The sequence below is a fragment of the Drosophila ficusphila genome, unplaced genomic scaffold (genome assembly GCF_018152265.1).
Source record: "Drosophila ficusphila isolate 14025-0441.05 unplaced genomic scaffold, ASM1815226v1 contig_791, whole genome shotgun sequence".
NCBI lineage: Eukaryota > Metazoa > Arthropoda > Insecta > Diptera > Drosophilidae > Drosophila > Drosophila ficusphila.
Window position 1 is genome coordinate 13,433,697 of NW_025064737.1, and position 14,860 is coordinate 13,448,556.

Genomic DNA, 14,860 nt, shown 5'->3' on the forward strand with positions numbered 1-14,860 from the left:
ACTCTCTCAAGTTCACTATTTTCCCACTTGTGCAAACATTTAAGTTAGATAAGTTTTTGTCTTGTATTTTCTTCAAAAATATCATAAGCATTCACAATTCTTCGTTCACAATTGAAATGCAATTGCTGCACTAGTTAGCTAAGACTATGTTCAATTCCATTGGTAGTTTTTACAATATTGATATTTTACAGGGTGCAAGTGGCCAAATTGGCGACTCACTGAATGCGATTGGTGACGGCGGACTGCTGGGCGTAGTTGGCCAACCATTCGCCGACTTGGGCCTTGTTCACCGACAGCCACTTGATGTTGGACTTGACCGTTTCCAATGCCTGCTGGCGGGCAGTAGTTCCGGCTCCCGCCTCGGGATACTTGATGAAGAACTCCTGCATCTCCTCCAGCTTCGTTTCCGTGGAGAAGCGGGCAGTGATCGTGGGGATCAGGCGACCCAAGGTGCGCTCATTGATGCCGAATCGCTCCACCAGCTGCTGCCAGTTCTCGCGCACATAGTCCCACACCAGGCTCTGACCCACCGGATTGGTGGAGATGTAGCCGAGCAGCGTGAAGTAATCCTGACGGCGCACGTTGGTCTCGTCCCAGGCCCAGAGGATGTAGCGGTTTAGGATCCACGGAACCCGCACGGAAGCCAAGCAGTTCATCAGCTTCAGCTTCTCCTGGGCGTCGGTCTCGTTTAGGTACAGCTGCCACACCTGATCCCAGGCAGCCTCCGTGTTCACCTGCTGCAGGCCGTAGTAGTAGACCACGTCCCGGATATCCGGACTGGGTCGGGTTTCCGGACTGGCCAGCCACTGGTTAAACAGGGTCGTTGCTTGTTGCAGCGAGCTCTCGTGTCCCAAGCTGCAGGCAGAGCTCAACACCTTGATGCGAAGGCGGCTGTAAAGATAGAAAATTTGGTGAATCTGAATATTGAAGTTTAAACACAATTTTTTTTTTACTTCTCCAGATGATCAGTGCCCACGGTGAAGGTAACGCTCTCCACAATTGGCGTTAGCAGCTTGAGTGCGTAGGTGGTGAAGTTGCTATACAGGTCAGTATAGTAGACACGATTCCTCAGAGTTGCAAAAGAAGCAGTTCCCACGCTCCAGGGAACATAATCCTGTTCGCTCTCCAAATAAGTGCTCAGGTCCAAAGCCACGGAGTAGTTCAGCTGTCCGGCAGCCGCCAGAGTGTTGGCATCGTTCAGCAGATGAGCACGATCGGCGGTGCTGAAGGTTTCTCGGGACGTCTTAAGCGCATTGGTGAGGGCTGCCCACTGCTCCTCCGCATAGTTTACCCGGTAGTAGCCAACCTGATCCTTGTTGAACTTGATCCAAGTGGCGTCGCCCGTAAGCTCAATGCTAAGCTCGTTGTCGTTGTGGTTGAAGATCGTGGATTTCACTTCACTGTCCAAGCTGCTCGTGTAGGTGATGGGGATAGACCAACGGTAGCTGTTGAAAGAAATCAATAAGATCAGAAATCAGTGCTTTATATACATATATGTATAGACTTACTTGAAGGAAGAAGCTTCCGCTTCAGCTGCGTAGTCATCCTCGTTGGCCAGGAAGCGCTTCTGTGTGAGCTTATAGGTATTTCCACTCTTCTCGACCTGAACAACTGGCAGACCCATCTGCTCCGTCCAGGTTTGCATGATCAGTCTGCAAGAAACAGCAGAAATAAATTAGATTATACAGAACATTGCTTAGAAGTATAATACGTACTTCACATCAAAGTCGAGTCCCTCCTCCTCCTCGACGGCAGTGAGGTAATCCTCGGTGGTGGCAGTGCTGTAAATATGACGAATCAGATAGCGGGTGGTGGCGTTCCTCAGCTTGGGCTCGCCCACCAGATATTCCAGCATGCGAACCAAGGCGGCTCCCTTGGAGTAAGTGATGGTATCGAAGTACTCGGTGATCTCGGCCGGACTCTCAATGGCCTTGACAATCGGATGGGAGGCCAAGGTGGCATCAATGGTCAGCACCGGATGCAGTTCCTCGATCACAAACTGATTGTCCATGTCCCAGTCGGGATGCATCTGCTTCACGCCCTTGTACTCGACGAAGGAGGCGAATCCCTCGTTCAGCCAGAGATCGCTCCACCAGTTCATGGTCACCAGGTTGCCGAACCACTGGTGTGCCAACTCATGAGCCACCACGACGGCCACGCGTTGCTTGTTCACGCTGGAACTGGTGGATTCATCGTAGAGGAGAGCCGTCTCCCGGAAGGTCACCAATCCCCAGTTCTCCATGGCTCCGGACACGAAATCAGGAATAGCCACAAGATCCAATTTGGGTAGAGGGTATGAGGTATTGAAGTAGCTGATGTAGTAGGCGGTTACTCCGGCTGCAGTCTCCAAAGCGTACTGGGTCTTCTCCACCTGAGCTGGTGGGGCATAAACCCTGAGTTCGATGCTGGTTCCCTCCACGGTGGTCGTTTTATAATCAAAATCGGACACCACAAAGGCAGCCAAGTATGTGCTCATGGGATATGTTTCCGCGAATGTCACCTCGGTGAGGTCGCCATCCACATATTCGCTGGCCACCGGCATGTTAGAAAGCACATGGTACTCATCGCCAGAGGGACGGGCCACCGTGATGGTGAACTGGGCCTTAAGAGCGGGCTCATCGAAGCATGGGAAGGCCAAGCGGGCATAGGTGGGTTCGAACTTGGTGCTCACAATCGATCTAAAAAGGAATAAAAGGGATTGTAAGTTAAGAACATTTTAAAATGGATAAACAGTTAACAGAACTACATAGTTAGTTTGATTTGTAGTTATAGGATTAAATTGATATTTCATTTTTGAATTTTTAAAGAATATACTCATATGTACTTATAACAAAACTTATAGTGGTATTTTTTTTAATTACTAGGTTAGTGGGGGACATGCTGGGATCGAAATAGTTAGTAGCTTTGCTACCTGGAGCGGTTCTTGAGCTTGTCCAAGTAGGAGCTCTGGTACATTCCCGTAATCCGATCCGTGAGCGATCCACTGAAGTTCAGGCGCAACGAGTAGTTTCCCGCTTCCAAAGGCTGTTCAAACTCGGTGACCCAGTACTCGAACTCAGGATGAGCGAAAGTCAGCGAGGGTGTTATGTCCTTGAGCGGAGCACCCGATTCATCCAGGTGCTTGACCTCGACGGTGCTCACATTCAGTTGCTTGATATGGACCGGAATGAAGGCGATGGGTTCCAGGACCTGCAAGCTGATGCTTATGTTTCCGGAGTAGTTCTTCCGGTCGAGATCGGGTCGCAAGTGAACGCGGTACTTGCTCGGTTTAATCTGCTTGGGCAGCCGGAATCCCAGATTTTGGAGCACTTTGCTAGCGGCTTTAACGGCGGGCGCCAAGGTGGCCATTACACTTGATTTTCTGCTGGCTGGAACTTGCGTGGTGTGAACACGATTATCTGGTTATGATGAACGGTTTAATAATCACTTATTAGTCGTTGGAGACCCAAAAACCTTAATATTTTTAATCTACTAGCTATCAGTCTCATAAAAAGCTAAGAACAGTGTGACAGTGGGTCAATATATGTTTACAAAATATGCCGAGTAATGGCATGTACTTCAGAACCCCCAAAAAAGGTGCAGAACTTGGATAGCCCCATTTGGTATTTTTTTACCGTAGAAGAAGCGCGCCAAATTCAAACATGATTTTATGTTACTTATAAATTTTCCTTGCATAAATTTGAATGATATTTACAATTTGACAGTAAAAACAAATATTTGTGAATATTTTCTATAATATTTAAATCGTATTCAAGTGAACATTATTCTTTGGACTGTGTTATCAAATTTAATAACATCCTTAATCCTTAAATGTTAATTTTTCAATGCAATCTGGTGATGTCCATTAATTTTTTCCAATAAATGACCCCTGCCTGTTCTGTTCTCTCTGCTCAATTCAAATGATTTTCCCCATCCAAAAACGAACCTGAGAGCACACTGAGAATGGGTTTTGTTGATAGCAACTGGTCCCGGTCCACGTAAACCGTGCGGATGGTGGAGTTCAAGGCCCACTGGGATGCATTCGCATTCTGCTGCTGCCTCTGGTGCTCCTCGGCTATATTCTTGCCCACGTAGACGAGGGCGCCCAGCAGGAAGCCACAGAGGACCAGCAGGAAGACGCAGAAGGCCGCCAAAGTAAGGATCGTATTGCTGGGAGCCTTGTGCGGTCGATTGGTGTCCTTGATCCGATGATTATCATCTGTGGAGAGACTGCTGCGCGGGCGGACGTTTTTCGCTGCATACATGCTGCGTTTTTCCAACTTCTTTGTTTATATATTTGTTTACTTTAAAGACTTATTTACACTGGGTTGGGTTCGGTTTGACTCGGCGTTCTAGAGCTATAAATCACTTGGGAACATTACTTTGGAGTTCTCTCTTATTTTTAAAGTCACTACCGCGATCAGTTAGCTTCACTTTAACTGTAGTTTTATCACGAACTGAGGTTCCCCCCAAATGCTACAACTCCATCAAATCTATTGTGTCATCGGAGAGGTAATTCGAGAGCCTCATAAAAAGCCGCGTACTGAATTACATGCGTCGCCGTTGCCATCATCACTTTTTTTTGTTATAATCTCCGAGCAGCTTATAAACAAGCCGGGGTTTATTTGCCCGGCTTTTATGGTGTCGGCAGCAGGAGGCGGGGCAGCTCAGCTTCCGTCACATTTCGCTCCATCTCCAGGTGGAGATTGCCTCAATTTTTCCCGCTACAGATCAATCAAACGCCTGTAATTTTTGTCCCCCAATCCCCGCGAGCGGTCACGTAATAAAGTTGGTCATTTCGTGAAATTGTTACTACAAATACTCGAAGCCATTTTTTAGTGAAGTTTGTGTTGGAATTAGGCTCGCTAACCGCAAAGAGTTGCAATCGAATCCCCGGGCTTGTTGCAATGATACGGCCACCACAGTCCACTTTCTATAGAGGCGTCTTTACACGACAAGAAAGATATCAAATAACTAGCATAACTCAGTGCTGATAAAATCGATTCGATAAGTTAATAAGTCAATATATTTTGACAGATAACTTCTTCCAACCAATGAAGCAGAAACCTATTACATTATAATACAATAAAAATATACATTTTCTCCTTGTTAACATCACCATTAATAAAACGATCATTTCATTAAAGTGTATCAATTTTCTTTCCGTGTACAATTGATTGACGGATCGCAAAAGGTTGTTGGCTTTTTGCCTGTCAATTTACCGGCCAGATATACGACTTTGTTGCACAAATCTGCGGAGTTTTCTGCGATGGGAAGAAACTGCAGATGCCATTATTAGCAAGGGAAATGAATTGAATTGGCCGCAGAGTCGAGATCCATGGCTTGTGTTTTGACAATTATGTCAGGACGTAGGAGTACTCCAGCCAAGGCATACATACATTAAAAGAGAACAATATGCGATGGAGCTGCAGTATCACACGAATCATCGCATACACCCGAACGGCATTCAGTTTAAATTGTGCGAAATGAGGAATTCGAGACTGCAGAATATGCTAATTTTCACCAGCCGCCGGGCAATTGTCTCCGATACCCATGGCCCACCTCCTCGCATCTTCCGCGGATGATGTAATGCTGACTCAATTAGGGAGCGAGCATCGCACAAAGCCACCGCACATCGCCGGCAACCGAATTGCATGACTACCACCTCATGAGCGGCTGAAAAATACAGCCAGAAGATCTGCAGACAATGGCAGCTGGTGGCTCTTCTCTAGAGCATACAAACATATATATATATGTATGTATATATCTGCAACTTCCACGAGGCAATCGGACACACCCCATTGCACAAACGTGGATCTCTTCGCATTCTAAAGCCGATGAAGCGAAGATCGCGGGGGCACAATCCATAAACATAACAGTTCTCATGCTTCGCTAATGAGTCGCATAATTTTTTACTTCTTTGAAAACCAAGTCGAGTGCATGTAGAACGAATTAACAAGGCGTTAGAATCTCAGTACTACATTGTATTTCAGTCGTGCTAAAAAATTATATTACTCAAATCAACAAATTATAAATTTCACCTAAAAAGATTTTTTTTTCAATTTCTGAATCCTTTTATTTAAAACAACAGGTTAAGAATTATTTTAACTTGAGATAACAATTGCATTCAATTTTGAGAATTTGAAATGGAAAGCTTTTATTTGAAACACGTTCTTCGGGCTTTTTAAGGTCATAACTTTCACAATACACAAAGTCGCCGAGTAATAGCCACAAAAATGCAAATCGGTTTACGTGACAAGTGCGCCCCAAAAACACCCAAAACACAAAACATCAACCAGAGAAGTTCGAAAAACAACCCATAACACCCGCGATGGGATGACACTTGACAAAGGTCGTCTATACGTGCCTGCAATTTACGATATTCACAAAGAAAAAATTAAAATAAAAACAATAAATTAGGCGCAGATAGGTGGACAAAGAAATGATTGCCACAATTTGCATGTTTGGGGTTAACGGAATGCGAAATAAATTTACTATCAATCAAAGGGTTGCATCATTTCCAACAAAGGTAGACTATCAAATTCGCTTAGGAAATTTTAGCCTTCGCAAACATACATATAGTATTACGATATATTTTTGGATTTAAGGGCTCTATTAAAAAGTATATTTATCAATATCCCTATACTAGTAAACACTTAATAATATTTATATCGAATTACAAGCACTAGAATTTTTCACTAAAAGTCAATCCGTATCATCATAAACATTTTTTATTTATTTAAAAATAACAAACAGCCCGCTTCATTGAAAGAACTTGTCAATCAATAAGTCAAATATAAATACAAATAGGCGTTCATTGAGTTAAAAAGGAAATCTCAAACATAAAAAAATAATTTATGGAGCAATGAACTTAAAAACTGTCTAAGTGCGTAATTTACACCCCACAAAAGGTGCCAAAGTCCTAATCAATTCCGTCAACAGCAATTAATTTTAATTATTAGCATACAAATCCAATTAAAAACCTTACACTTTCGAAGGTTCTTTCCCACACTTGAGCAGAATTTCTATTTCGCCCAGGAGAACAAAAAAGAAATCAGTGTCAATGAAAATGAAAAAAGGTTTGACCACTGAGCTTCGGCTGAACTTTCAAGAACAAAACAAAACGAGAAAACACAGAGAGAAACGGAGGGGGGAAGAATACTATGACAACAAGTTGCTTGCCAGTCAATGATGTCGACCCATTTTGTTTCGGCTTTTGGAAGAAAGTATTTTCTCAGCGGCCATTGAGTATCCGCCGCATTGGAGATGTAAACACGACGCATTTCTTGGTCAACAGCCAGGCAACAGCTAGATACACTGCAAACAAACACTGCAAACATTTCCAATAACCTGATATAAGTATCTCAGATAAAAACTACATTTCTCATGAACGCAGAGCTCAGATTTATAAAACATTTTAAAATGAAATCGTTATAACAGTGAATTTCTATTATCAGAGTTGAATACTTAGGTGTTGTCTTTATCTTGACGGAATGCAAATGAAATCACTGATTTAGGTGGGTTGATGTGCAGAATACTGAAGTGATACTACAGTGAGTAAAATGATTTCAGTTATTTTGATAACCAAAGTACTTCAAATCTTTTGTTAGGCACAACTGTTATTTCCAGTGCAGCGACAGTGGCCGATTTAAGGCCAAGAACTTGCGCGGCAAGTGAACTATGTATGCATTCGGCTTCAAGCCTGTTTGCAGCGGGCCAAATGGTGGGACGAAAAACGGGGAGCGGTGCAACCTGTTTGATTCAGCCATGTGGAGTTCTCTTGGCCAGCTCGCGATGGCTGGTTGTTTACCGGACTGCCACTGCCTGCTGAAAGTCAAAGTTGGCATAGAATCCGGTGGTCGCATTTCAGCAAATATTAAAATTAGTAACCGCATCAATGCGTCCAATTAAAACTCGAATCGCGATCGCCTAACGGTCGCGGTGACAATGATCGTTTGTTGCGGAGCTTTTGGAGCGGACTCAACGGTATTCGATTGATCTACTTATTATCTATTATTTTCGTAGCAATTCGCACTATGCCTTTTACTTGATTTACAGTTGGAATCACAGCTTTTCGTGTCACGTTTTGTCTACGAATGGCATTAATTGTCACTTTGCCGGGTCCGAGAAAATTCTCTCAGCTAATTTGATAACGGCAATTGGCGGACAACTATCATTCTTGATTCAAATCGTAGGCGCGCACACGAGAAAACCGGGAAGATTTTCGGGAGTGGGGGAGCAGGGGGAGCAGGGGGTTCGAGAATCGTACTGCGGGAAATTGAGATCGTATTCCAAGACGCGGCCCGCTCTTTTGCGACCGACGCACTCAGCTTTGAAATTCCAACTGAAGCGCGGCTCCAAAGCGGCCACGGCATTTGAGCTTCGCCCGAAAGCTCTCTCATCAGCTGAGACCGGCTTTTTTGGACCTCCAACGAGCGTAAACTCCAGCATTGGGGGTATTCATCTTAATTAGCCCAACAGGCTCAATAAATATTTTCCAATACTGCTTAACAAATTTTATAAAGGCTTAAATTCTTGATAAAAATTAATTCTTAAATGAATTGTTTGCTTAATTAAAAGCTTATTTTCTAGCTTCTAATCTATGTTATCAACATCAAAAATATTTATATTTCGTTACATAGCTTTCCTATTCGGGGCTAAATAAGGATGCGGTAAAACCGTAAAATATAGCTTACTTAATTGCGGACAGGTGACTTTCCTTATCATAAACCAAAACTTCTTAAAGCAACTTACCTTGCAACCCCTTGGGCATTGGTGTAGTTGCTAATGTAGCTGCCCGACAGGCTGCTCAGATTGCAGTCAAAACTGGCTGATAAAGTATAAGCCTTGCTCATACTGAGCACCTCCCTCAGCTTAATCAAGAGCAACTCGCGGCGTTCATCCATATTGATCTCATCGATGGCCACGCGCATGCGCGCCATCATGTTCAGGATGCTGATGCTGTGCACATTGAGGTCCTTGGCGTGCAGGACGATCAAATTGGTGACCGCGTTCAGCTGGAACTGAATGGACACGGTGCCCTCGCAGGCTCCGGTCGTCAGATCGGGCTGAATGTACAACCTGTACTTGATGGGCGTCAGCTCCGTGGGCAGGCGCCATTCGATCTGCGGGGTTGTAAAGATTAGTCAATATCCACCCTACTATCGATGGCCCTATAAAGTGAGCAATGCGGCGATAAGAAAGCGGTACCAAATGGCAAAGTTGTGGTCACGTCGTAAACAAAGTGGACTTCGTTGCAATAATTAAACTTAAGGGATAAAGGCAGTGGATATTGTGAAACTAAGAACAGAATTTATGAGCTAGTGGGAAAAGCTTAACATATTTTATCATTTTTAATACATATACATATACATATTTTCTGTATTATGCAAGGGATGTTTATTAAATTTCCTTTACTTTTAACTATCTGTAAGACATGTTAACTCGCATATAACTTTGAATGTAGTCCTCAAGCACATCCAACTTCCGCTTGGCCTCGTCCAACTCTATCCACAAATTATCCCTGTGGACAACCACAATTACGAGAGCAACAATCAGACAGGTGGACAGCAGGCCAAAGAATATAGCCACACGTTCCGCCGTGATCCAGTCTATGAATATACATATTTCTCATTTCATTCCTTTCAATCTGCTTTCTTTTTCAATATTTACCCTTAATCTTTTCCTTTTTGTTTCCCATTTTTAGATGTTTACTCTATGTTGGCCGGTATTAAACTAAACTAAGCGACTCGTAAATTTAGCCAAATTGTAGACGGATTTTGTATTATGATAAAAACGAAAAAACCCGCTTACCAAGCGATAAGCACTTGGAATGACCAATGTATATATATTGTGCGGAAATTTGATAAATTCGGAATTAGTGGCCATGCCGACTTTATGGTCAAAGTTGACCAACAGGGAAATTTTCCTATCCGTCGTTGGGGTTTTTTTTACTAAGCTAATAAATTGAGTACAAAAAAATACATTTAAAAAGTGGTGTCCTCTTGTGTGAGTTGTTTAGTGGATATATTAAATAGTACCTATTTAGTAAAACTATTATAATATTGCTCGCACACTTACCTGTTCAGGATCAGGAAGTCCTGTGGGCAGAGTGGGATAGATGGGGTTTGAAGTGGTGGATGTGGTTCCGGAACTGGAAGAGCTTGTTTCTCCTGCAGTTGTTTCTCCACTGGGAGTGGTTGCGCCGCTGGCAGTGCTTCCTCCGCTGGCAGTAGTTCCTCCGCTGGCAGTGGTTCCTCCGCTGGCAGGAGAGCTGGTAGTATCACCAGGATTCGGACTTGCTGTGGTGGTTGTCGTGGAAGTGGAAGTGGTGTCCGCTGTCAATGCATCGATTTTATCGAGGGCGTCCTGTAGATCGTTCTCCAAATCCGCATTTTGGACGGCCAGCACAATGGTGGATACACAAAAGGCCGTGGTGGCCAGGCCCAAAAAAGATGGCCACTGCCTTGACCGTCAGCCCTGCGAATCACTTCAATTGGTAACAAGTCCTTTTGGGTTACTTTACTTTAAACTCACAGGCAACCATTTTCAGGGATACTCTTTTATTTCACGGAGAACTCTCGACTGCTTCCACTGGGCTGGAAGCCAAATTGGAAACTGAATGCAAGTCGCGAATCTGACCCTATAATTTGGACTTGATAATACAGATTGGTGGTCGATATCTAGACTATATACTATATAGAACGGCATGACCAGATAAAATCGGTTTATGCTAGACCATAACGCTGTGGTCTTTTACGTTTATGTTTACAACAAGGTCATATATCGGCTTTTATTGCCGGACAGTCTAACGTAATTACGCATGGTCATGATTCCATTCTGACCAGACCCTCGTAACTGCTATCTGCAGCAATTCCTTGGAGCCATAGAAATCGCCACTTGCCCGGATAAAGTGAAAAATATATGGGGGTTTTATTTTATGGTTTGATTTTGGAATTTTATTTTATTGAACTCGAACGGAAATTTCGCTGGTTTCTTATGCAATTCTAGTTAATGGTTAATTGGACTGTTTGCTTTTTGTTTTTCGTATATGTACATATATTTTACAATAGGTTTTTCTTGGTCATCGGCGAGGCCGTTCCACTCAGCCAATCGTTGATGTCACCATGATTTCCAGCTAGCCACTCGATGTTGTACTTAATGGTTTCCACGGCCTCCAAACGGGAATTGGCTCCTGCTCCGGATTCCGGATATTTGGCGAAGAACTGCTGCACCTCCTCCAACTTCACGGAGCTGGCAAAGTTACTCGTGATCTGGGCGATGAGTCTGCCAAAGTTGCGATTGTTCAGCCCGAAACGGGCCACCAACTGGGTCCACTGCTCTCGGTACCACTCCCACACCACGGGCTCACCCACGGGATTGGCGGCGATGTACTGCACACAGGTGAAGTAGTCCTGCGATCGCACAATGCTCTCGTTACCCGCCAAAACCAGGAAGTTAAATAGCAGCTGGCTGTCCAGAACCCCCGCCAATCCGTACATCAGCTTCAGCTTCTCGCTGGCATCGGTTTCGTTTACGAAGACATCGTACAACTTCTGCCAGTTTGACTGACTGGTGGACTGCTGCATTCCGTAGTAGTAGACGATCTCGCGGAGATCGGGGGAGGGTCGGCTAGTAGGGTTCTCGAGGAAGGCGTTGAAACGCTGGGCAGCCTGCTCCAAACAGTCTGGGACACCCAGAGCACAGGCAGCAGTCAAAATGGATACCCTCAAGCGACTGAAAAGGGAAACAAGATTAATCTATTTGTAATGACACCAACCAGTTCCCCTTACTAATATAAGAAAAATTGATAATTGAAAGATAAAAACCAATCCTAATTACTCTTTTTCCAAAGCTTTACAATCCCCTTATTTACTTGAATCCTTACTTTCTTAAATGGTTGTCGGCATCCACGGTCCATCCCACTTCCTCATAAACTCCGGTGAGCAGACTCCTGGCATAAGTCAGATAGGTCACATATCCCTCGCTGAACATCAGGCTGCGATGGAGGGACCTCAGCTTGTTGGCCGCCACATACCAGGGCACAAAGTCGCGTTCCTGGCTCAAATACGCGGTCATCTCCAGGGGAATCCTGTAGGAAAGTTGGCTGGCATCCGCCAGAGCAAAGGCATCGTCCAGGAGATTAGCACGATCCCCGACAAAAAAGCTTTCGGGGTTGCTGTTCAACTGCTGAATGAGCTGAGTCCACAAACTATCATCGTAGTTAACTCGATAGTAACCCGTCTGGTTAGCATTGAACTTGATCCACTGGATCTCGCCGGGTGAGGGAATTGTCACGGAGTCCACATCGTAATCAAACCATATACCGCCCTCCGACCCATCATCAGTTACATAGGTTACTGGAACAGTCCACTTGTAACCGAAGGCACTGTCTTCGGGAGCCTCCTCATAACTGGCGGGATTGGAAAGGAATCGCTGCTGGGTGACCTTGAAACTACCGTCGGATTCCTTGGAAACATTCAGAACTGGATATCCCATCTGCTCAGTCCAGGTTTGCATCATTATCTTGATGCTCAACTCGCCAATCACTGCGTCCAATTCGGTGAGGAAATCATCGGTTACAGTGTTGTTGAACTGGTACTTCAACAGGTAATTGGTCACCGCCAGCTCCAAGTTATCGGAACCCACGACGATTTCCAACATGCGGATCACGGAACCTCCCTTCTCGTAACTGATTGTGTCGAAAATGGCGGTGATCTCATCCGGGGTTTCCACTTTCTGGACAATTGGATGGGAGGAGAGCTTGGCATCGTACACCAGGACGGGTTGAAGAGCCAAGATTTGGAATTGATCCAGCTAAGATAAGATAAGATTATAAAATTATATAAACCTTGTTCAATCAAACCCATCTTAATTTAGATCCAGAGCTTACCATTCCCCAATCCGGGTGGACAGCATTCACTCCCTTGTACTGCATGAATCGAGCGAATCCCTCGTTCAGCCAGATGTCGTTCCACCATTTCATGGTGACCAGATTTCCGAACCACTGGTGGGCGATCTCGTGGGCCAGAGTTCCGGCAATCGACTGCTTATTCGCCGTGGAACTGTAGCTCTCGTCGTAGAGCAGAGCGGTTTCTCTGTAGGTGACCAATCCCCAGTGTTCCATTGCTCCCGAGGCGAAATCGGGAATGGCGGCCATGTCGAGTTTGGTCAGGGGATACGGAACCTTGTAGTACTGAATGTAGTACTCCGTGACGGCTGCTCCGAACTCCAGAGCAAACTGCACCTTGTTGATCTGATGGGAAGTGGCGTAGGCCTGCATGGAGAAGTTCTCGCCAATGCCGTTGGCGTTGATTGTGGTTTCCTGGGAGGCGAAGTCGGACACAATGATGCACACCAGGTAGGTGCTCATCGACACACTGGTCTCGAAGATTGCCTCTGTATAATCTCCCTGATAGCTGGAATCCTGGGAGGGGTTTTCAAGAGTTTTAATGGGTTTCCTTTTCTGATTAAGTTAAAGTTGATCTTACAGTTTGCTGCATGTTGGAAACGGCATGATAGGAACCAGTTGGATGCACCACTGTGATGGCGAACGTGGCCTTCATTGCTGGCTCATCGAAGCAGGGGAAGCCCTGGCGGGCATAGGTGGGCTCAAACTTGGTTGTGGCAATGGTTCTGTCAATAAATAATAATTCGGGTTAAATACAAAATAAAGAATAATCTAGCTAATTGGCTTGCATACTTTCAGGCTTCAGTTGATAAAATAAATTATAGATATTTACCTAATAGCTCCCGCTTCATTTAAGTAGGAACTGCTGTAGAGACCCACCAGCTTGTCCTGCGTCTGACCATTGAATATGATTCCCAGGGTGATAGTGGCACCCACCGCAAGCTCTTCAGTCAAATTGATGATCAGAAACTGTCGCTCCTCCTCCAACACGAAATTATCCACCACGCGATTCAGGACATAGACACTCGTGATATTCAAAAGGTACGAGTGCAGGATAATCTGGTTGGTGGGCTCCACCACACTGATTCGGATCGTCTCCTGGCCAGTGAAGGTACCTGTTTCCAGATCCGGATGCCAGTAGAGCGTGTAGTGAATGGGCACCAGCGCGGTGGGCAATCGGTAATCAATCTAAAGGGGGGATTTCCCAATCTAGTTTAACTGATTAAATATACACCACACTTTCACGCACCGTATCTTCACGTTTGGCCCGCAGATTGCTACTCTCTCCATTCCACTGCTCGTAGATGTCGATCTTCTCTTGGACATCCTTCAGATCCTTTTCCAGCTTGGCGTTCTGCACCGCCACAACCACCGTGGCCGTGGCAAAGGCAACCACCGCCCAGGAGAGCACCACCTGCAGCCAATAAGTCGACAAGAACATCTTTGCAATCGCACCTATCGAAAGCGACTAACTAGCGGTCTAGTTTGCTGCCCAATATTCGACTCAAATTGATTGCGGGCACTCGAATTGGTTTATGTTCGCCTACACGATTGCGATAAAGATTGGACAAATAGCCGCGATTACGGTCAGCAAATCGATAGGGCAACAGCCAGGGATCTCCGCTGCCCATAGAGTGAAAATGGGAATACATCGCTTATGACACAATAGAAATATTATGGCTTCAACCACATCGTTCGAGCAAATCTCACACTATTATCCCCTCCTTGAAACCATAAATCACCATCTCAATTACTTTCGCTTCGTCTTACTGAGAAAAAAAATGGAACAAGTATTTATAGGAGATTATAAAATTCTACACTCATCATTTTTAATAACCACCCATTAATTTTAAATCAATGAAAGATTATATAACTTAAAATGCAAAACTTAAATTGCAAACTTCAATTGCAAACATAAATAGCGAGCTTCAAATTGATATTGCATAGAAATTTCTGCCAAGGTTAGTTTGT

At 44.7% G+C, this 14,860-nt stretch overlaps 3 protein-coding genes across 3 annotated transcripts; all 3 read right to left on the reverse strand.

The window, feature by feature from the left end:
• Window positions 1-44: 44 nt before the first annotated feature.
• LOC108087246 (glutamyl aminopeptidase) lies at window positions 45-10,540 on the reverse strand. The gene is given in 8 exon segments (XM_017184548.2): window positions 45-891; window positions 954-1,445; window positions 1,509-1,652; window positions 1,716-2,678; window positions 8,734-9,104; window positions 10,060-10,431; window positions 10,433-10,458; window positions 10,516-10,540. Coding segments are annotated over 8 exon segments (3,054 nt in total). The 5' UTR covers window positions 10,526-10,540; the 3' UTR covers window positions 45-215.
• LOC108087248 lies at window positions 9,360-9,703 on the reverse strand. Its single transcript, XM_017184549.1, has 2 exons — window positions 9,652-9,703; window positions 9,360-9,590 (listed from the first exon to the last, which is right to left on the reverse strand). Exons 1-2 carry the CDS (start codon window positions 9,677-9,679, stop codon window positions 9,403-9,405), a joined length of 216 nt encoding a protein of 71 aa, XP_017040038.1. The 5' UTR covers window positions 9,680-9,703; the 3' UTR covers window positions 9,360-9,402.
• Window positions 10,541-10,909: 369 nt separating the features above from the next.
• LOC122320728 (glutamyl aminopeptidase) lies at window positions 10,910-14,360 on the reverse strand. The gene is made up of 6 exons (XM_043208967.1): window positions 14,139-14,360; window positions 13,722-14,077; window positions 13,470-13,614; window positions 12,872-13,405; window positions 11,867-12,795; window positions 10,910-11,715 (listed from the first exon to the last, which is right to left on the reverse strand). Exons 1-6 carry the CDS (start codon window positions 14,328-14,330, stop codon window positions 11,043-11,045), a joined length of 2,829 nt encoding a protein of 942 aa, XP_043064902.1. The 5' UTR covers window positions 14,331-14,360; the 3' UTR covers window positions 10,910-11,042.
• Window positions 14,361-14,860: the final 500 nt, after the last annotated feature.